The 25,925-nt window shown below is 43.7% G+C and overlaps 1 protein-coding gene across 4 annotated transcripts in view; it reads left to right on the forward strand.

Annotated features, from left to right (window-relative positions):
- Nucleotides 1–25,925, forward strand: part of RASA3 (RAS p21 protein activator 3) — a 302,321-nt gene that overhangs the window by 161,200 nt on the left and 115,196 nt on the right. For all 4 annotated transcript variants that reach the window (XM_053309444.1, XM_053309443.1, XM_053309445.1 and 1 more), the window contains one exon: nt 8,883–8,977. In XM_053309444.1, coding sequence (XP_053165419.1) covers nt 8,883–8,977 — 95 coding nt within the window. The remainder of the gene's footprint in view (nt 1–8,882; nt 8,978–25,925) is intronic.

Raw genomic sequence — 25,925 nt, forward strand, 5'->3', positions numbered from 1 at the left:
AGCCATGAACGTGGTTATGATCAAAACTTCACAAGCAAGCCAAAATATCTCTGTCATGCTCGTTTAACTTATTGTGAGAACTAGTAAAGTAATATATACTAGCTGAACCCGCACAGAGCATCTGTGCGGTAGTTCACTTCCTTTTTGGATTTAGTTGGGAGAATTCGTTTGGCTGGTCCTCCCACAGCTCTCTCACTTGCTCTGTCCCCCCCCCCCCCACAAAAGCTCTCTTGCTCGCTCTGTCCCCCCCACAGCGCCTCTCTCGCACGCTCTGTCTCTCCCCCCCGTGCGCCTCTCTCGCTCGCTCTGTCTCTCCCCCCGTGCGTCTCTATCGCTCGCTCTGTCTCTCCCCCGCGCGCCTCTCTCGCTCGCTCTGTCACTCCCCCGTGCGTCTCTCTCTCTCGCTCTGTCTCTCCCCCGAGCGCCTCTCTCGCTTGCTCTGTCACTCCTCCTGCGCGCCGCTCTCACTCGCTCTGCCTCTCCCCCCGCGCGCCTCACTCATTCTGTCTCCCTCTGCGCACCTCTCTCGCTCGCTCTGTCTCTCCCCCGCATGCCTCTCGCTCACTCTGTCTCTCCCCTGCGCGCCTCTCTCGCTCGCTCTGTTTCTCCCCCCTACGCGACTCTCTCGCTTGCTCTGTCTCTCCCCGCATGCCTCTCTCGCTCGCTCTATCTCTCCCCCGCATGCCTCTCTCTCTCGCTCTATCTCTCCCCGCTATGCGACTCTCTCTCTCGCTCTATCTCTCCCCGCTACGCGACTCTCTCGCTCGCTCTGTCTCTCCCCCCCACGCGACTCTCTCGCTCGCTCTGTCTCTCCCCCCACAGCGCCTCTCTCACTCGCTCTGTCTCTCCCCCCGCACGCCTCTCTCGCTCGCTCTGTCTCTCCCCCCGCACGCCTCTCTCGCTTGCTCTGTCTCTCCCCCCACAGCGCCTCTCTCGCTCGCCCTGTCTCTTCCCCGCGCCCTCTCTCGCTTGCTCTGTCTCTCCCCCCTATGCGACTCTCTTGCTCGCTCTGTCCCCCCCACAGCACCTCTCTCGCTCACTCCCCCCACCTTCTGCCCTCACACTCCCCCCACCTTCTGCCCTCCCCTCCTCCCCCAAGCCTTCTACCCCAGTCCCCTCTCCCCAAGCTTTCTGCCCCAGCTTGCTCCTTCCTCCGTTTCCCCCTCTTTCTCTCTCTCTCTCTTTTTCTCTCTCTCATTCGTGCTCCCCCCCATGCTTTTTAGCCTGCTTGTGTTTTCCCCACTGGCCGTTGCTGCCTCCTCCTTCCTCCAGTCCCCAGTGTCGGACTCGGGCTGCCAAGCGTTCAGCCGCCTCCTTCCTGCATGGCCCTCCCTCTAGCGAGCATCTTCCAAAGTGGCCAGCCAATCCGGCGTCTCCACCTCCCAGCCAATCCGCTGGGTTGCCGGGACGCATCCCCACAGAGGCACGTCTACGAGAATTAATATAATAGATGAAGTTCTTAGGAAAAGAATGTAAAAGATGTTGGTGCCTAGAGATTGAGCTGCTTAATCTCAAAGAGCTCTTTAATCCTCATCCAGATTTTGGGTTAAATTTTTACTCCCCGTTGTGTAAAGCTGCATAAACAAGCAAACCACTGCACTCCCAGCTATGCTTACTTCTCAGAAGTAAGGCTTTTAGCCCACATAGCAAAGTCAAAAGGATCACAACAGCAGCAAAACATTCCAGCTTCAGTAAGCCTGGAATTTCACCTACTGGGATATAGCCCAGAATGGGAGCAGGGTCACCAAGAGCAGGTTTGGGCCCCAGTGAAAAAAAAATTGGGGGGCCACCTCCACCACAAGGTCCTGCTGCTGTTGCTGCCACTGCTAGGCCGCCTGCACAAGCCCCTCCCCCCACCGCCACTGCCACAAGGCCAAACCACCGATCATTAAAATAGTTCTAGCTGCCATGTGTGCGGCCAGGAGGGTGGGGGTGGGGTGAGCCGAGCACCCCACTGTGGTGTCAGTGGCAGGGCAGGTGTGAGGTGGCAGCAGGAGGCAAGACAAAAACATATGCAACATAGTCAAGCCGGGGAGACTCTGCTGGGCTGCTGGTCCCCGGTAATTTGTAACAGCTCCCCCCACCTCATCGGCCCTGAATGGGAGTGGTGGTGTTGGGGCTTGGTTCCAGGTGGAGAGAGTAAGAAAATGTAGAGGTGGGAAGTGTGGCACTGAACAGTTTGCTAAACCTCACTTAACTGCTAGTGAAGGTACCAGGATAATGGGTTAATTTACAAGCAGAAATGGCAAAAGGTGATCTACAACCAGTCTGTTACTCACCCACTGCACAGTGCTGAAGTGGGGTCTGTGTCCTCTGGTGAGAGGCCAGAAGTCTGGTCCAGCAGGAGGAGGCAGTGACTGAAGCAACCCCCTCCCCTGCAATCTAAGAGAAAGAGAGAGAGGACCATTGTGAACCCTGAGGGAGAAATCCAAATACTACCTGAAGTTTGGGAGAGCCACTACCAGTCAGAGTTGACAATGCTGCTCTAGATGGACCTGCTGTCTCATAGGGATGTGCACTGAACTGACTGGCCTGGTTCGGTTTGAGTCTGGACCGGACTCGAACCAGACCAAGCCAGTTCGGTCTGGCATCCCCTCGAACCCCCACTCCCGGTCCAGTCCGGTCTGGAGGGGGGTGGTTCGTGAGTTTGGGGTTTTTTACTCAAAAAATTTTTTTTGTATGGCACTTACCTTCTCCCGGGAATTTGTTGGGGGAGGGGTCCGTGGAGGTTCCCCCTCCCCCACCGGCTTCAATGCAGCCCAAACTCGCCCATTCGGCTCTTTGGCCTGTTTGGGCCTTCCCCCTCAGCACGGCGGCTATTTTAGAGGCTACTGCACCTGTACAATTGGCCTCTGAGAGGCCTGGGTCATTTGCTCTGGCGCAGAGGCCTCCAAAATGGCCATCATGCAGAGGGGGAAGGCCCAAATGGGCCAAAGAGCCTGCCGAATGGGCCGGTTTGGGCTGCATTGAAGTTGGTGGTCCCCGGCTAGACATACCCCGCAGGCCAGACATACCCCCCAGAAATTCAACCACATTCACAAAGGGAAGCACTGTCATATATGTTAGACTTGGATGGACAGAAGATGTTATTGTGTGTACCCAGGAGGTTTTTGCCCAGGACAGCTGACAAGAAACCGAGCAAAAAATGTGGTGATTGTGGGAGACTGGCCTGTAGAAATGAACTTGACAAGCTCCCAGATTGCCTGTAGGACAGTCACAGCATGTCCTTTCAGCTGAAATGCGGGGAATGGAGCCACTGAAGTATGATCCACATTAGTGTGGGGTTTTAAAAGTTAATTTTTCTTTGCTAAAACCTACATTCTCAGTGAGTTGTGCAGTCACATAGAGTGCCATGACTGGGATGCTGGGATCACTGCTGCACTCCCCTGGAGTGAAATGTTAAAATATTGTGGCCTGAAAAAGTTGGGGGACATCCAGTGTAACCAATGGGACTACTTGGGAGTAGGAAGTTATACTCATTCTTTAATTATGACTCTGGATGAGGTTTAATATCAAAATATGCTGTACGTTCTAGGAAGTATATGATATTAAGAAGAGAGATTATCTAGTCAGTTGAGTTTTGATGCTATACACTTTGATTATATACACATACCTATAGAACATTTTATGAAATTAATAATAAAGTAGATCATCACTTTTGCAATTCAGGTTACCTAGAATATTAAAGGATGTATGATAACCCATACCAAAGAAAGGAGACTTAAAAGATTGTGCAAACCTTTGCACAATATCCTTAATTTTACATGCTAGCAAAATAGTGCTCAGGATCACCCAACGCAGATTAGAGCCCTACTTGGAAAAGGAAATGCCAGATGTTCAAGCTGGTTTCAGAAGAGGAACAAGAGACATCATTGCTGATGCACTCTGGATAACTGAGAAAGCTAAGGAATAACAAAAACAAGTCAATATGTGCTTTATTGACTACAGAAAAACCTTTGATTGCGACCATGTCAAGTTGTGGAATATCCTTAGGAAAATGGGCAACCCAGAACATCTAATTTTTCTTATGAGAAAACTATACAAAGGACAGGAAGCCATAATCCAGAAAGAACATGGTGAAATAGACTGGTTTCAGATCAGCAAAGGAGTAAGGCAAGGCTGTATACTTTGTTCAGTTTATATACTGAACATATACTGAGAGAAGCTGGATTGGAAGAAGATGAGCGTGGTTTTAAAGTTGGAGGAAGAAACATCAATAACCTGTGCTACACTGATAGCATCACTCTGATAGCTGAAAATGCGGATGATCTGCTTGCTCTAATAATGAAAGTCAAGGAACACAATGAAAAACTGGGACTATGATTAAATGTAAAGAAGACTAAGCTAATGACGACGGGTACAGCAACCAGCCTCAGAATTGATAATGAAGACATTAAAGTAGTGGATAGCTTGTGTCTTTTAGGATTGACCATCAAGAGTAGGATTGACCATCAAGAAATCATGACATGTCTATACCTACAAAGATTAGAATCGTTCAGACAATGGTTTTTCCCATGACACTCTATGGATGCGAAAGCTGGACTTTGAAGAAACAAGATAGAAAAAGCATTGATGCTTTTGAACTTTGGTGCTGGAGAAGACTTTTTGAGGATACCATGGACAGCCAGGAAAACAAACAAATGGATCATAGAACAAATCAATCCAGAATTTTCACTTGAGGCACAAATGACCAGGCTCACACTATCATACTTCAGACACATTATGCGAAGACCCAGTTCCCTTGAGAAGTTCATAATGATGGGAAAGGTTGAAGGAAAGAGAAGAAGAGGAAGTCCATCAGCAAGGTGGATGGATTCGATTACGACAGCAATGATTGCACCACTGAGAGACCTTAAAGGCCAAGTTGAAGACAGATCGTCCTGGAGAGAATCTATCTTTGTGGTCGCTAAGAGTCGACACTGACTTGACAGCTCTTAATCAATCAATCAATGGTGGGGAAGCTTTTATTTAAAAATAATTATTTCCTGTTAATAAAGCATATGTTTACAAAGCTGTCAAAGCCTATGAAAATAAAGTCTGACCTTTATATCTAGGGAAGTATTTGTATGTACTTGTATGAGAAACAAACAAAACAAAAATATACATGTTGAGGACTGAACAACTTTGCTCCATTGGATTGTCAACTACCCTGTCTGTTTCCTCTCCGATTCTACACGTTTTCCTTGTTTTTGCTTGGTATAACTTGGATGATAAGCAATATTAAGTCTTAATCAGCAAAGGAACCCCAAACACAACTTGATGTTTCCTGTGCTTCAAATGTCACAACAGAAATAAATCCAAAAGGAGAAACATGTTTGCAAATTGATAACACTTTTAGAGCATCACAATATGCTTTTTTGACATTGGTGGAGGAATGAACCTGAAAGCGGAGGGTGGGGGGCAGGGGGATGGTTTATGGAATAGTGTTTTAACTGTTTATCATTATGGTTTCACTTCCTCACATAATAAAGGCTCTTCTTGGGTGGTTGGCTTATAGCATGACACGTGTTGCATTGCACATTTGTGTTGGATTCCTCCAGGAAGTGCTTCTTTTAGGACCAATTACCTTTCCCCACAGTGTTCAAGTTGCAGTATATTGCTACTGGGGGAAGTGCAGTTATTTACCTACCTAGTGGGGCTGTTGCAATTTGTAGAGTTGTCTGCAAAGTGTGTAAATTTTTGTAGATACGTAATGGTTATCTCTGTGATACCTGTGATTGTGGGTAACATGGCTTCTTTCCGCATCCCCCCACCCCATGTCATGTTATGACCTTAATGCCAATAATTTGCTTACAGAGAGGACTTGCATAGCAGGGTTGATTCAAACTTGGTGGAAGAGTGCATACTTGGCATGCAGAAGGTCTTTGATTCAATCCCTGGAATCCTAGTTAAAGGCATTTAGGTAGCAGGATTAGGAAGGACCTCTGTATGAGAGCTTGGTAAATCACTGTCTGTCTATCTATCTATCTATCTATCTATCTATCTATCTATCTATCTATCATATTTATATATCGCCTGATATGTATATCTCTAGGCGGTGTACATAATAATCCAAATTACAATATAAAAATAAAATCAAAACACTTTTATAGACAAAAAGCAATTTATAGAATAAAACAATTAAACAGTTTAAAATAGTTTTAACTAAAAGCCTGAGAAAAAAAGTGTATCTTAAGGGTTTTTTAAAAAGCAGTCGGAGATGGAGAAGCTCTTATTTTGACAAGGAGTGCACACTAAAGCCCTGGGGCAGCCACAGAGAAGGCCCAGTGCCGAGTTGCCACCAGACTAGCCGGCAACAACCATAACCAGACCTCCCCAGATGATCTTAATAGGTGGTAGGGTTCATTACAAAGGAGGCGCTCTCTTATGAAACCTGGACCCAAGCTGTTCAGGATATTTTCATTGTTGATTTAGATGGACAATAGACCATTTTCATTTGTCCATTTAGATGGACAATACTGGGCTAGACCCATCAATAACCTGACTCTCTATACAGGTGCTTTGTATATTCATTGCCAAAGTAATTCAAGGAGATTCTTCAGCCTTTCAGCTACAATGGGTATAATGAGCGAAAGGAGGTTGGTAAAACATTTCATAAATTCTAGAGAAATTCTAAATGTTAAAAAAATCAAAAATATGAAATGTACAAGTCATTTTGCCTCTATTATAGCAGAAGAATAACCCCCAAACCCCGCAGAAAACATGTCCCAGTGCTATTACATAAAATAGCATTACACAGATAGTTAATTATTCTCAGGAACTTATTTGTGAATGTATTTAAATGTTCCCTGTTTAATCTGATAAAAATTTCAAGAGAAAATTAATGTAAAACTTTGATATGTTAAAAAGAGCTCTAGGCCAAACTTAAGAGAATAGCTGAATAACAGAATCCTCAGTAGGCCTGTAATAAACAGTTCAGCATCTGTGACCTTCAATTAAAAACAGGAAACATTCTGCATCATCTGATTATCTAGCACTCCTCTAAAGAAATAGAATTCTTGTACTGGGTGTCCTTCATGTGACAGATACACAATATTTCTGGCCTAATCTACAAAGTAGGGAGATAGATTAGATGTTAAAGCTTTCATTTATGTTGAAAACATAAACCTATAACTCAGCCATAAGCATTGCACTCTTAAGCATATTTTTGAGAGGGCTTGTGCTAGAACCTGAATTCAATGAAATGCTACTTGCAAAAAGAATTCTCTAGAAGGGAGAAGCTATTATTAACTGAGATCCACATCCTAGCTTGGTCAGTTAAGTTTGTTGACTTCAGAGAGACTAATCAAACCAAGTGGTTTTTCTGTCACACTCTATGTGTGTCCAGACCTCCAAAAGGAGCTGAAAATGTATGAACATAACTTAGTGAAACTGCATAAAATCCCTGACGATTGTGTGGGGAATAGGGCACCTAGGACCGGCCTGTGTGGGTAGCGCCGGGGTGGGGGTGGGGGCGGGCACAGCAAGAGGCACCTTTAAGGACTAATAAGCAGGTGCTTACCATCATGTATGCAGCACCTGCAAGCTACAGTGCTCTGCCTGGCATCCAGCAGGGCTGCGGTGGAACCCTGATCTTTGCCTGTAGCCCTGGTCTCTAGGGCTAGGCCCTGGCCCCGCTGGATGCCAGGTGGAGTGCTGCTGCCCCACGTGGGATTGTGGGCAGAGTGCTGGGGGCGCTGCTTACGTGATGGTAAGCACATGCTTATTACCTCCTTAATGATGTCTCTCGCCACTCCCCCCCTCTGGCACTGCCCTCACTGGCCGCTCCTGAGAGCATCTGAGTGAAATGCACGGCTTCTCAAGATACTGTCACTGGATGTAGCCACTTCAGAGAATGTTGCTGCTCCTCAAATAGATTGAGCAATCTTCTAGCAAAATCATGTTTTAACTTTCCAGTTCTTTAACAGTTCTTTTTTCTTTTCTTTCAGGCAGGGTTAAATTTTCTTTTACCTCGTTAAGTCAATTCTGCTATCTCTTTTCTTCTACCATTTCTCTTTTACTACAAAAGTGAATTTACTTAATCTCTGTCAATGTATCAGTATATTTATTTGCATACTTTTTGGAGTCCTCATGGAGGACAGGTCTATCAATGGCTACTAGTCTTGATGGCCAGAGAGTGGGTTTGGGCCTCAGTGAACAGAAGTTTTTGGGTGCCCCCACCATGAGGCCCACCACCACCACCATCATCATGAGGCCCCCCCTGCTGTTGCTGTTGCTGCCTCCACCAGGCTGCCTCCACAAGGAGCCTCCGCTGCCGCCACAAGGCCAAACCACCAATCTTTAAAATAATTCTAGCCACCATGTGTGTGGCCGGGGTGGGGTGAGCCAAGCACCCCCTGTGGCAGCAGCAGGAGGTGTGGGGTGGCGGCAGGAGGCAAGACAAAAACATATGCAACATCGTTGAGCCCCGGAGCCGCTTCTGGACTGTTGGGCCCCAGGAATTTGTACCAGCTCCCCCCCACCCCATTGGCCCTGTTGATGGCTATAAGCTACCTCTAGGCTCAGAGGCAGGATGCCTCCAAATATTTAAAAGGCCAGAACTGTGGAAACATTTCTTATTGTAGCAGCATGTATTATGAATACATACTATATTGTATTATTGTAGCAGCATGTATTATTAATGCTGCCAGATATACCATTGTACTGCAGTAGCAGTCTGTAAATTCTGTTGTTTTGCCATTATAGATTGTCGGTGTGAGTGAGAGGCATCCCTAAATGGATGTTTAGCTTCTGAATGGATGTCCACCTTCTGAAAGGTGGATAGAATTGCCCATCTTTATTTATGTATCATGGAAATTCCACTTTTCCATTCTAACTGATGTTGCAGCTTACAACAAACCATAATTGTCCTGCATTATATTTTTAATTTGATGTAATTCCAGGAAAAGTAGCAATATTGAAAGAAGATTTGCAGAAGTACCACAACAGAGACACATGGTTTCAGTTGCAACATGTTGATGCTGATTCAGAAGTACAGGTGAGATTCTCTTTTATAGTGTTTCCATTATTAATCTTGAGCTCTCTGGTGACCTTTAAAATTAAAATGGAATCACTGTGTGGCCGTATTTTCTTTGCTGAAAATATTAAATTATGAGGAAAGATTATCTTCCCACATCACATGGGTGATGTTTCAAGCAGTCTCCTCATAAATAGCAGTTATGTATTGACTGGCCCCAAGAAGTTAATTTTATAAAGCTTCATGTGTTGTAGCAGGCATATTTTAATCTGGTAGTCCTATCTGCACAAACCACCATATTTCCTTCTGCATGGAAAGAGGAAATACTACAGTGTCCCAGATAGCATTGTGTGAGCGCTTTTGTTAAACAGCTGCTGTTGCCTACAAATAACATCCATTATTATGTAGAGTGATGTCAGGTTTATGTGCAAATGTTGAGCCACGTACTTGCTTATATGTATTGGGGAGGAGAGTTAGTCTTTTGGTAGCAAGCATAAATTGTCCCCTTTGCTAAGCAGGGTCTATTGGTTTGCATTTGGATGGATGACTATATGTGACTCTATTCCTCTTAGCAAATATAGCTCAGTGGAAGAGAATCTTTACGCAAAAGGTTCCAGATTCACTCCCTGGCATCTCCAAGTAGAGTTGGAAGAGGCTCCTGTCTGGAACCTTGGGGAGCCACTGCCTGTCAGCGTGGACAATACTGAGCTAGATGGACCAATGGTCCGACTTGGTAGAAGGCAGTTTCTTATGTCACTTGAATTAAAACTAAGCGTTGTTGAATTTGAATTTTTGTTCAATTTTATTTTCCAAAACATTGCTGAAAATCAGTTTATTTACCATGATAAGAAAGAGAGATGATGCCTTATCTGATGAAAGTCCTTTCTGGAAACCAGGAGTGCGATAATATGAAAGTGGGAAGTTCCCCCTTTTAGCTGAATTTGCCCATTAATCCACTTGCTGTGGAAGGGTGAGAGAGAGGTCTGAAGTGATGAAAGGACAAAAGTGGTTTTGGAGTGCCTTTCTGTTTGTTCTTCGGTTGCAGTGGCAGGCTGTTTTTGTTACTGATTTTGCAAGGAGAAATTGATATTGAAAAGTCTCCAAAAAGGTTGCCCCCAGCAAACAGAGCAGTTGCCAGGCCATTCTTGGAATTATAATCCACTGATCAGACTCTGAGCCAAAGGCTGTGGCCCACCATTGTGCTGGAGGCCAAAAGTAAGATTTTTAAGAGCATTTGGGGATGTATTCTACATATGAAGGCAGAAGCCATTTTAAAGTCATCCAGAAGTGGTTTGTTAGTAGGGGTGTGCACAAATCAAATTTTGCTTGGCCAGCTGTCTCAATGAATCACCCAAATCAAATTGATCTGGTGATTTGAGCACCATTTTGAGGTCCATTTTGCTGGGAAAACAGGCCTCAAAATGGCATTTTTTCCTGGGAGAGCTGGACCCACTGACACCAACTGGTGTTAGTGAGTAGACCAGTCCTCCGAGGTGGACAGATGTGCTACGTCCAGAGCAGAGGGCTGATCTACCCTCTTACCCCAATTGGGTTCTCCCTGGAAAAACAGGCCTAAATGGTACTATTTTTCTGGGAAGAGACTAATTGGGGTCGGTGGGTACACCAGCCCTCTGCTCTGGACTTGGCACATCTGCCCACCTTGGAGGATTGGTCTGTCCGTTGATCCCATTTGGTAGACCAGCTCTCCCTGGAAAAAAGTGCCATTTTGAGGCCCATTTTCCCAGCAAAATGGACCTCAAAATGGCGCTTGAATTACCCAAATTGATTTGGGTCAAATCGGGGGTGAATTGCTTCAACCATGAATTGAGCCCTCTATTTTAAGGGTGATTCAATTTGATGTCAAATCTGTGAATTGCCCCAATTCAACCTGAATTGATTTGACTTCAAATCAAATTGCACACCCCTACTTTTGAGACATGAAATTCAAAAGTGGTTGGCTCAAAGGAAGGCTGCTCTAATGAAATAGAAAAGGCCACTGTTGAGGCTCTTGGTGACAAATGCAGCAGCATTGTAGCATCTTCCCTTCACTCATTGGACTTGTTTGGGGAGTCATTGCAATCTACTTGGACTCCTAGAGAAAATATAAAACAGTAACTGGAGCATTGACCTTGGGAAGAGTCAGAAGGCCAGGAAAGAAATACAATCTGCTTATGAACAGCAGGGAATTTCCAGTGTGATTTCAGAACCTGCTTAAAAGAAACTGGTAAGGCAAAATGTGAGAACAGAGCCTTAAGAAATGCTTCTCCTCTCCCAAGTGGGAGGAAACTGAGGCAGCTCAACTTGAGGGGTGAAGAGTCGTACAGTAGCAACTATTTTGTTGAGGCCCATCACAATACTATTAGGACATGTTGTTCTTGTAAGTTCTTTCCGCTAAGACCTCTTTATTTGCGCTTTCCCCAAAAAACCATTCACCACATGTTACAGGTTAAAAGCAAAACAGTTTCAGTGTAAAACACATCATCTTCAGTTGCTGAAGAAATTGCAGACTGAATGTATCAGCGGTTCTTAAAATTCCTTCCCACTATATAAGCAATAGGTGGGGTGAAAGAGGGAGAGAACATCACAGCTGCAGAGGAAAGAATAATTAGCACAGCTTCCATTGTTGAAAGACTTGCAGAAGCGTAAAATAAAGGAGGCAGTGAAGTTAAAACCAGATATAAATGTTGAGGAGATGGCTCTGGCTATGAAATTCATTAGTCTTTGAATTATGGAAGCTGTGTTAAAATTAGTCTTTCTTCTGCTGTCAGGGGTGCCCAATTTATTCTCTCTGCAATAAAACTCTTTTTGCCTAAAGTACGAACACAGCTCCTATATGGAGCTCAACTTGGCATGTACTCTTAATTTATCTAGGGTGGAAGCCATGCAATCTTTGTTCCTGAGTAACATTTTTCAGGTACCCCGATGTGTGCCCAGTGCTGTCCTTCATCTGGAAGCAGACTCCTTAAAGTAGAGGCCAGAGCATGGATTAATATCTTCGAATTCTGGCTGAAGCTGGTTTTCTACCCTGCAGGTCTAGCTCCACTTGTGCTAAAGGATATCTATCACACCAAGTGGAAAAGAGAGCTAGAGGAAAGGCTGCATCATTATGGTTTCTCCCCTCTTGCACTGATAACTTTGGGGTATGAAAATGCCTGGGTCAAACTCAGACAAAGAATATATGATGTGGAGCATCAAATTGCTCAGGGCTCTATTCCTGTTGATGTCCATTTAGGCAACCAAGTTCTGAGTGTCAAGCCTGTCAGATACCTAAACCAGATAACCGTGCCAAAATACCGCAGAGCTTTGACACAGGCACGATGCAACGCCTTGCAAACAGCAGTCCTGGAAGGTAGATATCAAAAAATCCCCTACAAAAAACGTACTTGTCTCTGCAAATCAAGATATATTGAAACAATGGCTCGAGTGCTCCTTTACTGTCAATTTTACCAAGATATATGACATAAACATATAACCACTTTTATTAGCTGTCATCCAGGTTGTACAGTTTCTTTTTATCTTGATTATCTTTTAACTGACCAGAATGACTTGAGATCTTATAATGTGGCTAAGTTCTGTTTAATAGCCAGTAAAATTCACCAGGAGTTTGTTAAGAATAATTGTTAACTGATCTTTATGCCTAACAATGTGCTTAACTACTGTATCATAACCCTGTAGATAATGTAGGTTTTATGTGTTGTTGGGCTTCTGTTTGTAAACTGTGCTGGTCTGTGACTGTAATAAAGGAACTGAATTGAATTGAATCTTCGGCAGCTGTGATGTTTCTCTCCCTCATTTCTCCGCCCACGTATTGCTTATATCGCGGGAAGGAATTTAAGAACCACTGAAACATTCATTGTGCAATTTCTTCAGCAACTGAAGATGGTGTATTTTACACTGAAACTGTTTTGATTTTAAACTGTAACATCTGGTGAATTGTTGTTATTATTATTTTACACAGTCAGACAGGTGTTATTGACTGGTTTGTTTTATCCAGACATCGAGTCCTTCCCAAGGACCTGGGATGCCAGAATTTTATTGTCAATGTTGTTGCTGTTGTTATAGATATCGTCGCAGAATATAGGCTGTTCCCAGTAAAGCTGCTTTTCGTAATTGGCTGATGGTGATTTCTGTGGCCCCTATGGTGTTGAGGTGCTCTTCAAGGTCTTTTGGAACTGCACCCAGGGCGCCAATTACCACTGGGGTTATTTTGGTCTTTTTCTGCCACAGCCTTTCAATTTCAATTGGTAGATCTTTGTATTTGGTGATTTTTTTCTATTTCTTTTTCTTCTATTCTGCTATCTCCTGGTATTGCTATGTCGATTATTTTAACTTGTTTTTCTTTCTTCTCGACTACAGTTCTATCTGGTGTATTGTGTGGCAGATGTTTGTCTGTTTGTAGTCGGAAGTCCCATAATATTTTTACATCTTCATTTTCTTCAACTTTTTCAATTTGATGGTCCCACCAATTTTTGGCTACAGGTAGCTTGTATTTTTTGCAGATGTTCCAGTGTATCATCCCTGCTACCTTGTTATGCCTGTGTTTGTAGTCAGTCTGTGTGATCTTTTTACAACAGCTGATTAGGTGGTCCACTGTTTCATCTGCTTCTTTACAAAGGTGGCACTTGCTGTTTGTTGTTGACTTTTCAACTTTTGCTCTTATTGCATTTGTTCTTAGTGCCTGTTCTTGTGCAGCCATTATTAAACCCTCTGTTTCTTTCTTCAAGTTGCCATTCTTAAGCCATTGCCAGGTCTTGGTGATGTCGGATTTTCCACTTATATTGTGCAAATATTGACCATGCAGTGGCTAGTTTTTCCATTTTCCTGCTCGGTTCTTGACTTGTTCTTTCTTGTAAGCCTGCTTTCTTTCATTGGTGTTGAATAGTTTCTCGTTATTGACCATTTGAAGTGCATCTTCTTCACTGTCCTTGATATATATTCTTCAAGGCCTCTTTTCTCCTGCTCTACTGTTTGATGGACTTGCAGCATTCCTCTTCCACCTGAGCTGCGAGGGAGGTATAGCCTATCGACATCACTGTGGGGGTGCAGAGCATGATTGATGGTCATGATTTTCCTGGTCTTACGATCTAGCATCTCTAGCTCTGCCTGGGTCCAGTCTATTATTCCTGCAGTGTATCTGATAACAGGTATAGCCCAGGTGTTTATGGCTTGTATGGTGTTCCCACCATTGAGTTTGGACTTGAGGATTTTTCTAACTCTCCTGATGAATTCACTTCCAATTTTTCTTTTAACTTCATTGTGTGCAATGTTATCAGCCTAGAGAATGCCCAAGTATTTGTAATGTTCTTTCTCTTTCAGGTTCTTGATCTTGCTTCCATTGGGCAGTTCTATTCCTTCTGTTTTTCTTATTTTTCCTCTGTTCATTATTAATGCAGCACACTTGTCTAGTCCAAACTTCATTGCTATATTGCTACTGAATATACGGACAGTGTTTAGCAGTGATCCGATTTCTGACTGGGACTTTCCATACAACTTCAGATCTTCCATGTACAGCAGATGGTTGATTTGACTTGATGTTTTAGATGTTTGGTATCCGAGGCCTGTTTTGTTTAGTATTTGTGAAAGTGGGGTCATGGCGATTACAAACAACAGAGGGGATAGTGAGTCCCCTTTGAAAATGCCTTTTCTAATGCTAACCTGTCCAAGTGTCTCGCCATTGATTGTTAATGTGTACTCCACATGCTCATTGCTTTTTTTAATAAATATCTGAATGTTTTTGCTGACACCAGTTCTTTCTAAACATTTTAGTAGCCATGTGTGAGGCAATGAATCGAAGGCTTTCTTGTAGTCAATCCATGCAACACTTAGATTTGTTTTTCTTCTCTTGCAATTTTCTAAAATCATTTTGTCAATCAGCAGCTGGTCTTTTGTGCCTCTAGTGTTCGGGCAATTTCCTTTCTGTTCAACTGGAAGCTGTTTGTTAGTTAATAAGTGTTGCATCACTTCATCTGCTATTATTCCAGTTAATAATTTGAACATGGTTGGCAGGCAGGTTATCAGTCTATAATTACTTGGAACTGCACCTTTTGCTGGGTCTTTCATTATGAGATGAGTTTTCCCAGTTTTCCCTGTAATAATTCCCAGTATTATTATTATTATTATTATTATTATTATTAGGCGCAAATAAAGAGGTCCTGGTGGAAAGAACTGTTGGGAAGATAATAACATAGCATCACCAATTTATCAATTTGTTCTGGTAAGAACTAATCTGCCTACTTTCCTTTCACTATAATCTTAATTACCATTCTCACAAATTAGCCCCCTTCAGCATTAAACATTCACATGTCTGCCACCTTGAATTGGGGTGGATGACATCATCACAAACTATGCAGTTGAGACATCCTACACATGTAGCAAATTTGGTTCAAATCGGTTAGGCAGTTCACAAATTAGCTCACTTGTACCTTAAACATTCATGCATCTTCCATCTTGGATGGATGACATCATTACAAACTACACCATTGAGATGTCCCTATGTATCACTCACTAGAACTGTACTAAATTTGGTTCGAATTGGTTAGATGGTCCACAGGTTAGCCCACTTGCACCTCAAATGTTTGTGTCTGCCATCTTGAATCAGGGTTCAATAGCAACAACAATCTACTAATCACAATCAAATAATAATCATAGCAATCTATGCCATTGAAGCATCCCTATGTGTCCCTACAGCTGTAGAAAATTTGGTTCAAATCAGTTAGGTTTTCACAAGTTAGCCCACTTGCGCCTCAAATGTTTACACGTCTGCCATTATGAATTGGGGTGGATGAGAGTTCTATCAACAGCTACTAGTTGGAGGGCTATAGGCCACCTCCAGCCTCAAAGGCAGGGTGCCTGAGTACCAGTTGCAGGGGAATAACAGCAGGAGAGAGGGCATGCCCTCAACTCCTGCCTGTGGGCTTCCATCTGTTGGGCCACTGTGTAAAACAGGATGCTGGACTAGATGAGCCTTGGGCCTGACCCAGCAGGGCTGTTCTTATGGCATAATCACAAACTATGCCTATGTGTCCCTATACCTGTACCTGATTTGGTTCATATTATCCAGGCATTGTGAAGTTGATGGCGGGGGTGGGGACACACACAGAATACCAAGCGATCTCATAAGCTTACTTTCCTTAAAAAAGATGACTGATTGTGACTGACACCAACTCTCAGGGGTAACTGGACCCAACTGATCACTTGTCTCCCCTGACCCTTGTCCACTTGGATTCAGTTTCAGAAACATCCAAATTTGAGGTTGAAATCTAGTTCTCTATAGGAGCTAACCCAAGTACAATTATGATCGCATCCTTTTTCAAAGAAACAATGTTAGGTGTCATTCTAGAAACCTCCACAAGCACAAAAGGGCCAGAAATAGGGGGAGACTTTGGAGGAGACTCTGGGGGCAACTATCTTCACCCTGTATCTCCCTCAGGCAGATGAATTTTGTTTTTTGGGCCTTCACTTTTTGTTGCTTGTGGTGAACTTCAAGCATGAGCATTGCTTTCTTGCACTCCTCTCTGAGGTAGAGGGTCTTGCTTTTATCTTCCTATCCCTTGAAAGATTTGGTGTGCACATGTCTGCTGAGGGATCAGGATGGGGGTAGAATGTGTGATATCATGTGGTATCATTAACAAATATTGTGGGTCAGCATGATCTGTTAGGAACAGCAATGGAAATCTGTGTGGATACTGAGTCAAGGCGGGATGGGTTCAAAACCTCTTTTTGAACCTCTTTTATCCATTTGTTAATTGCTGGGTTCCCTGAAGGAGGGCATCACAAGGATCTGAAGAATGCCTTCCCCAGGAGACCCAGAACTCTTCTCAGGTAAGTGACTTGTTAGGACTGGATGGCTTCTCTGTCTTCAGCAGAGGTAGGAGGCAGCAGCTTGGCAGCCACAACTGTGAAATAAAATTCTGGAAGGAAAATATTGAGGCGTTTCCCACGATCAGTGGGAGCCACCTTGAGTGGCTTAGCTTGCTCTCCTCGCAGACAACCCAGCAGTCTGCTCGGGGTGGCCGAACTGGCTGCCCACACGACTGCCAGCTCCGTTACGGAGCCGGTAGGTGCTGGGGGGAGTGAGGGCTGATCAGCCTCCGGAAGATCCAGCATGCTGGAGAGACCCCCGAGCCGGGAGGTGGCTTTTTGCCTCCCCTCTGGGGGTCTCCTCGTGAGTTGCTGCAGCATGGATCCACGCTGCGGAAACTCACGATCCAAAAAAAATGGGTTTTGCACCGGGCTACTTAAGCGGGTGACCCACTTAGGAACCACTGGGCTCGCAGCCGAGCCCGGTGATTCTCACGATGGTAGAAAATCAGGCTAGCCTCTGCTAGCTCAATTTTCTCTCATCGTGTGAATAGCCTCCTTGTCTTTCTTACTGCTATTGAGACTGCTATAGCAAGAGATGAATAGAAAATCCCTAGAAATGCCCATGGTGCAGAAGAGCAGAGGAATCTTCATATCGGTGCTCCTCTGCCTGGGAAGAGGCGTCGGAGCTACACTTGAGTGTCACTTCTTGGGGGTGAGAGAAAGTAGTGCTCCTTGGCTGCACTTCTGTAGGAAACTTTGCACTGATGCACTTGCTCCGTGACTCCACTAGCTACAACCAAAAGGAGGGTGGGGGAAGAAGAGAGAGGCTTTACCATCTTTCTTATTTTTAATTGTTTGTTTGTTTGATTGATTGATTGATTGATTGAATGATTGCTATAACACTTCTCCAAAAATGGCTCAGGGGGGTTTACAACAAATAAAAACTATTAAAATCAAATAACAGTTAAAATCAAAACTAAATTAATGAAAACTAAATTAAATCATTTAAACATTAAACTAAATTAAATCATTTAAACATTAAAAATGTTAACATTAAAATCATTTAAAACCAGCATTAAAAATTTAAACCATAATTCTAATTAAGAGCCTGGGTGAATAAATGTGTCTTCAGCACCTTTTTAAAAGTTGCCAGAGATGGGGAGCCTCTTATTTCAACAGGGATTGCATTCCAAAGTCCAGGGGCAGCAATGGAAAAGTCCCGTTCCTGAGTAGCCACCAGACATGTTGGTGGCAACCACAGACGAACCTTTCTAGATCTCAGCAGGAGGTAGGGCCTGTTTAAAATTTTTTAACAGGGAGGGCTGAGGAGATAGCACTTTCTGAACCTGCTTCCCAGATGACACAAAACAGAGTAACATAGGAATTCCTTTCCTTGTGTTCTTTAATGTTCTTGCCTTTTGGTCATAGATTTCCCACTTGCAGAATGCCTTTCTGTCCAAATCCAGGAAGAACATTATGCTCTGGTTCTGCTTGTAACATTGGCCAATACAGATGCATATTGATTAATTTAAAAATCTGTATAAACATCTGCCCAAATTGATATATGGTGAAGGCTTGGAGTACATAACAATACATCTATATATTTAATCCTCGTAGACGTGCCTGATGTGTGGAGAATGCATCCCAACACTCAGCTGATTGGCTGAGCTGCGGAGGCGCTGGATTGGCTGGGCTCCAGCAGTCAGCACCACTCGTGAGAGCGGTGGGCCATTTTGGGAAGCTGGCGGCAAGGTAGCTGGCCGCTTAGGGAAGCGTGCGGCTGGCGGTGGCCCACTTGGGGAAGCGGGCGAGCAGCTGGCGGTGGAGGCCAGGTCGGGAGGGGAAGGGGCGGCGGGGCGAAGCCCCAGAGCCCGTTGAAGGAGGCCGGGTCAGAAGGGGAATGGGGAGGGAGGGGAAGAAGTGAGACTGGGGCAGGAGGCGGAGGGAGGGCAGGAAGAGAGACTGGGGGAGGAGGCGGGGGGCGTGTAGAAAAAACAACCAACCAATTGAATTCTCCCAACTAAATCCCTAAAAGTAAGTAAACTACCGCACAGATGCTCTGTGCGGGTTCAGCTAGTTAGAAATATAAAATGCTATTTATATTTAAAGATCAGTTAGACAGCTGGAAACTATAGTAACACAACAAGCCTCTGCTTGCATTTTTCCCTTGCCACTTTGACCTCCCTTCGCTTTTGTTCCCCTCCCCACCTTCCGTCATGGTTGACTTTTATAGCAGAAACATCTGGGGGAGTGTTTTGCTTATGTTACTCTGTAAAATGCCATGTATGCTTGGTACTACAGTCATCCCTTGCCAGCCACAGTTTTACCAACCACAGTTTTGAGTATATGTGAACAGGAAATTGTGACAGGTCTTGCCAACTGTGACCTGAGTATCTAGAGTTGGTGAGTTTTTTTAGTGATGGGGGTGGTGGTGGTTTCCAGCAATTTTGGGTGGTTCAGAGGTTCGATCTGCTCATTCCTCTTGGTGAACCTTAGTTGACCTGCTGTCCCTTGTCAATTTAAAATGCCTGAGTGGTTTTGGGGAGTTCAAAAAATTTCTAGAGGTTCAATTTGCTTATTCTTCTTGGTGATACTTGGCGATATGATAGGATATTTTTGGTGTTTTGGTGGTTTTTTTGTCATTTATTTTGCATTTCCCCTGCTTTATTTTTAGGTCTTTTTGTGCTCATGGTTCCCTTAACCCCATTCCCCATAGACTTTAATGCCTCACCAACCACAAATTTGCCAATGGCGAGGTTTTGCCAGAACAAAACCCTAGCAGTTTGCAAAGGATGACTGTATATAAATGAGCAACTACTTATCAGCTACCTAGACTTCAAAAAGGTTGTTCGTGTGTTTATGGGGCAATTAACACACATTAAATGATACTGAGCATTGGCCTTAGATAACTTTATCAGGTTTTTTAAAAACAGTGCTTATGTTTGCTTCCTGTGGGAAATGATTATTTTCCTTTTATCATGTGAAGTGAGCCAATATTTATATGGCCCTTGTGCAATGTTGATATTTACTGTACTGTTAACACACATCAAGACTGTGGGAGTTTTGTCCAGTGTTACTTTCTAGGATAATGCTTGTTCTCTGGAGCTCAAGTTCTTGTATCTTGTAACAAATGTTTCTGAAACATTCTAGGGACAAGGGATAGGTTCTGTTTCTAAACACTGTACTATTTTTGTAACTGTTAGTGCAATCTATCATTTCCTCTATTTTTTTGCTTTGTGAAAACTAGCTTGTTAAATTACATTTGGAACAGATAAGCATTTACTATAAGGGGACTAATGTGTACAAGATGGGCACTGTTCTTATCCATTATATGTTAGGATATTTCTTGAATAGAATATTAAGCTTTCTAGTACTAGTGAAGGGATGCATGTGACACAAAAGAAAGGAAGTAGTCAAACTTTACATACAAGTCTTTCTCTGTAAATTCACACTTTTATGTGACTTTGGTACAAAGCAACAACTCTCCCCTTGGAAAAAAAATGTTTGTCTGGTGGTCACTAGAAACCAGAGTGACTTGTTAGCCTGAGTTGTGTGCACACTGTGTCAGTGCTGGGCTTTACAAATATCCTTGAATGAATAGGCAAGGTATTTGTTGATGTCTTAGATTTGTGATCAGCTTGAAACATACAGGGCTATCTAGAAATCCTAGAGTTTTTTTGTTACAGATAATGTTTGTATAAGGATCTGATAATCTCAGATTTCATGTTAGAAACATGTTTCTAATAAAGACAAAAGGCTGCATCTTCTTTAAGAGTGAAAAACAAAGGGTTTTCCTGTAATAACACATCAAGATTTGCTTTAAAAAATTATTCTACACAATTCTAATTTTGTAAGTGATCTGATGTTGCACCCATCGTCTTTGCTCCTTCCCTTCCTCTGGGTGTCCCTAACAAAAAAAAAGAATCCCCAGATAGAAATTAGTTCCACATTCACAGCACTGAAGTCATGGATATAAATAGAACAGCAATTGGCTGTATGAAATGGTAAAGTCCACAATGATTTTTGTGAGACTTTGTTGAGAATGAAAAACACGAATTCTTAAAAACTTTCTGGATTCTAATTTTTTTCTACAGCTTCTGGACTTGGGGAGGATTGCTAACTCCAGTGGCCACTTATGATTCAGGCATGCAGCTTCATGTTCCCCGCTATAGAGATCCACAAGAAATCTGTTCATACCACCAACAGTGTGCATATTTAGTGGGGTGGTGGTGGTGGATAGACCGTATTAAATGCAATAGGTAGAGCTGAATGCAGGATTAGATGTAATTCTGCAGGCAAAAGGTAGCTCACAAAGTAGCCCAATAGGAATCAGTATAAATCTTTCCGCCCCTCCTTGTACCAGCAGTGTTGGGCATCAAACATTATCACTGGGCTATTGCACAAAGGTGGGTCCTTCCATGTCTTTCCTGATGTCATCCACTGGCTTGTGGCCTCTCAGGGCTTCGGGGCACAGACTGCTCCCAGGAAAAGCAGGAATAGAGCAATGCACAAAGGTAGAAAGAACTTGTGGGTGCTTGGAGGGGAAGTATGGAACGGTTAATGTGGAGGAACTCTCTATTACTCCTAACCTATTTACCGCTGCCAACAAGTAGACCTTTTTGTCCACTGCAACAGCCCTTCAGAAATTAGCGAAACTCTAGTAGTGTGGAAAGGCTTATAGGCGTGGGGTTGAGTCAGATCAACAAGCTTCTAATTTTGAATAACAAGCAAGTTTACTTTTAGGAAAAAATGGATTCAATTAAAGCATTATTTTTGCAGCAAAAAAATACAATTTCAAAACAGTTAACAGAGCAGGTCAGGGAAAAATAAAAACTGGGAAAACCTAATCACTACCTGGCTCTATACTGGTCCCTGCTTAGAGTTCTCTGTGCCTTCTTTTCTTCTTAGCTTCTGGCGGGCTGGGTACTCTCTTGTAATTACAGCACAGGACTGGGGCTCAATCTAGCCTGGCTCTTCCTTTTCTAGTGATTTCAGCTTGGCTTCTCTTCTTGCTGGCTGTTCACTCTCTGCTTTCCTGGATTCACTCTAGCAGATTTCCAGATTCTCTTCCTCCTTCTGCAACCTCCAGCTCAGTTTGCTCCAGTCCAGCTCCAGCAGACACTCTTGACTTCTCAGCCCTCCCTCTCTAAAGCTCTCAAAACCCTCTCAATGGGTCAGTTTCGCTGGCCCAATAGTTCCTTAACCCAACCAATTAGAACAGACAAAAATCCCCTCTATTTTTTTAAAACGTCCTTTCCCTTCAATAATCAGTTGTCAAAATGCAAAACCAAAAATGAAACAAGAATGAACGTTTGACCCTGCCAGCCTTCTCCATGAACAGGGATTTGCAGCCACAGAATCCTATTTACAGTCATGAAGTTTTGGGAATATAATATAATACAATTCATTTATCAGGGTTTATTTACAAAAAGAGGTTTGGGATTATTAATACAGTATACAACACAGAGGCTTATTTACAGAAACCCAAGATGTCTAGGCCTCATTCCTTCACAGTGAGTGTGGGGCTTCCTCATCAGGTGACGTCCACCGTTTCTGAACTCTTTTCACCGGGCACTAATCTTCCCCACGTAGGCCTCAGAAGTCTGGCAAGGAGCGGGGGTTGAAAGAGTGAGACCCCGTGCTTCAGAAAACCTGTTAGTTTCACAGGGTCTCCGAGTGATTCCTATCCGCTCTTCCAGCCCCCCCCCACCTTCCTTACGGACCCCAGGGCTCCTTCCAGCTTGATCCCTCACAGTCAACTGGCGCTTCATAGGAACATAGGAAGCTGCCATATACTGATTCAGACCATAGGTCCATCTAGCTCAGTGTTGTCTACACAGACTGGCAGTGGCTTCTCCAAGGTTGCAGGCAGGAATCTCTCTCAGCCCTATCTTGGAGATGCCAGAGAGGGAACTTGGAACCTTCTGCTCTTCCCAGAGCGGCTCCATTCCCTAAGGGGAATATTTTACAGTGATCACACTTCTAGTCTCCCATTCATTTGCACCCAGGGTAGACCCTTCTTAGCTAAGGGGACAAGTCATGCTTGCTACCACAAGACCAGCTCTCTATCATCGACAAGCTCCTCAAATAGCCCCTGACATCCCAAGCAAGTCTCATGAGATTTTGGCTGGCTTCGAAATCCCATGCTGAGATCCCGCAAGAGCTCGCCAGACTTCCTCAAGATCTTGCCCTTAAAGGGTGAGCTCTCTTCCTGCCATCCTGGGGGCCAGCAAAGGGGGTCAGCAGGAGTGACAGCTTGCTCTTTAGTCTCCCTCTCGTGCCTCTCTGAAGAAGGCCAGGGGTGGGTTGCCTGCACAGGGGCCCATCTTCACTTTTTGTCCCAGGACCCATTCCAACCCTGCTGTACCCCTGTATAGCAATCTGTGTGTGCCAGTCACCTGCAAAGATTGCTTCTCTTCACTCTAAATCTGCAATCCTAAGCATACTTCCTTATAAGTAAATGCCTCTGAAAACGGTGGTATTCTCAAGCAAATATGACCAGTGCTGGACAATATCCCAAGTTCTTTTAAAATAGCCCAATTTCTCACAGTAACAGCCAAAAACAATATGTTAGAACTGTCAGTGAGTTCTTCTTATTTTCTTTAATGTTATATACATGTAGCCCTTCAAGGTAATTCGTTGCTCAAAAAACCATGTTTTGTAACTTGCATGTGCAAGTATAAAAATGTGGACATTATGTTATTTGGATTATGGTTTATATCTTTTATTTGTATGATATGTATTTTAACTTGTGTGATAAGAGTTTTAGAATGGTGAGGGCTGTTCTTCTTGAAGATCCCCCCACCCAGATTCTTTGGAAAATAATGTTTCAGATGGCATGGACGGTTACAACAAATAGTAAGACTGTGTTTCAGTTGCTGTAATAATGCTTGCTCAACTTATTTACATGTATCTAGCTGAGAGCTTATTTGAACACAGTTAATCATTTGCAAGATTCAGAAAGACTCTGTGCCGAATGCATTGTAACCACAGACCATGTGAAAGTGAAAAAAAGCTATTTCCAGTTATGCTTCTGTTCCCCCACCCAGGAAGCAAAAGGGTGTGACCACTTAATCTAACATGTATCTTGTTTTGTTAGTTTTTAAAGACAGAGAATGTATATTCATAATTACAGCATGTCTATTCAGTTGTAAGACTATGCATAAATATGACACATGGTCAAAGTTTTTCAGATGCTACCTGAACCTAGCGCTAAGTGTAGTTACAACTAAAAACTTTGAATCTGTCTATCCAGTCTATCGTCCACTTTGGTCCAATAAGCAAATGTATTCCTATTTATGGAAATATTCCTTAACCCAAGCAACTGCAGGGAAACTTGTACCATCAATCTTGTTTGGAAGCATCTGCTATCTTTTGTAAGCAACTGGGCTCCCAGGAGCAGGTTTTGAACTGCTGACCTGACTGCTAGCAAGTGGAGATTTAGTTTGTAAGATATTACCCAGCTCTGGTAAAAGGAAAGTACTGTGAAGAGACAGCCACACCAGACAAGAAAGCCTCCTTGTAGGGATAGAGAAATGTGTGTATGCATGTGTGTGTGTGCAAGCAAGTACATACTCTTGCGCGCACACACCTCATTTCTCCCCCAAATGATTAAGGTTTTGTGAGTATTCCCTTTTGAATACACTCCCATTTGAATGTAACACATCCCAGGGCTTCTGCAAACATTTGAGAATAATGCTCACTAAAACCTAGTTTTTCTTCCACTCTCTCACCATCACAAGGTAAGGCGAATTACAAACTTCTTACCTTTGCTCTTGGGTGAGATAGATGGAGGTGGAACGCCAGTCTTACAGGCTGCACTCAGGAAAACTGATAGGATCATAGGAAGCTGCCTTATACTGAATCAGACCATTGGTCCATCTAGCTCAGTATTGTCGGCAGAGGCTTCACTGGCAGAGGCTTCTCCAAGGTTGTAGGCAGGAGTCTCTCAGCCTTATCTTGGAGATGCCAGGGAGGGAACTTGGAACCTTCTTCATGCAAGCATGCAGGTTTTATTCCTGTATTTGTCCAAAAGGAAGAGGACCCTGAATTTAAGATGACCCTCAAGAAAATCTTATATTGGAAACATTTTTTTAATTACATATAGTAACTGTAATCAATACACAATTACAAAATATGTCTGCGCATAAAGAAATGCCCCTCTGCATGATTGCCAGTGCTCCCAAAAGCACCAGCACTTCTCATGCTGCATCTCATTGTGTTCCTGTGTGAACTGGGAGTGTATGTTCACTAATGCTGAGAAGGAGAGGAAGGTAACTTGTTGCTAGTGACTGAAGTTTACTTCTGAGTAAGCAGCTGCAGAGCTTGGTGAAAGCACAGGGCAGAGTAAGAGGCTACTTTTGAGTAAACACAGGTTTCAGAGAGTGTGCTATCTCCAAGCTCTGTAGCTGCTTACTTGGAAGTAAATCCCACTTGCAACTTCTTTTCAATGAAGTGTGTCTGAACATAAGAACAGCCCTGCTGGATCATGCCCAAGGCCTATCTAGTCCAGCATCCTGTTTCACACAGTGGCCCACCAGATGCCTCAGGGGAGCCCACAGACAAGAGGTGAGGGCACACCCTCGTTCCTGCTGTAGCTCCCCAGCAACTGGTATTGAGAGGCATCATGCCTCTGAGGCTGGAGGTGGCCCACAACTACTAGACTCGTAGCCATTGATAGACCTGTCCTCCATGAATTTATCTAAGCCCATTTTAAAGCCATCCAAGCTGGTGGCCATCACTACATCCCATGGCAAAGAATTCCAAAGACTTATTACACACTGTGTGAAAAAGTACTTCCTCTTGTTGGTCCTAAATTCCCCAACCTTCAGTTTCATGGGACGACCCCTGGTTCTAGTGTTGTGAGAGAAGGAGAAAAATTTATTTATGTCCACCCTCTCCACTCCATGCATAATTTCATACCTCAATCATGTCTCCCCTAAGTCACCCCTTTTCCAAAGTAAAGAGCCCCAGATACTGTAGCCTAGCCTCATAAGGAAGCTGCTCCAGTCCCCTGATCATTTTGGTTGCTCTCTTCTGCACCTTTTCCAGTTCTACAATATCTTCCTTAAGATACGGTGACCAAAACTGTACGCAGTACTCCAGATGTGGCCACACTATAGGTTTGTATAAGGGCATTATATTATTAGCATTTTAATTTTCAATC

Source organism: Hemicordylus capensis, chromosome 3, assembly GCF_027244095.1.
Source record: "Hemicordylus capensis ecotype Gifberg chromosome 3, rHemCap1.1.pri, whole genome shotgun sequence".
Taxonomy (NCBI): Eukaryota; Metazoa; Chordata; class Lepidosauria; order Squamata; family Cordylidae; genus Hemicordylus; species Hemicordylus capensis.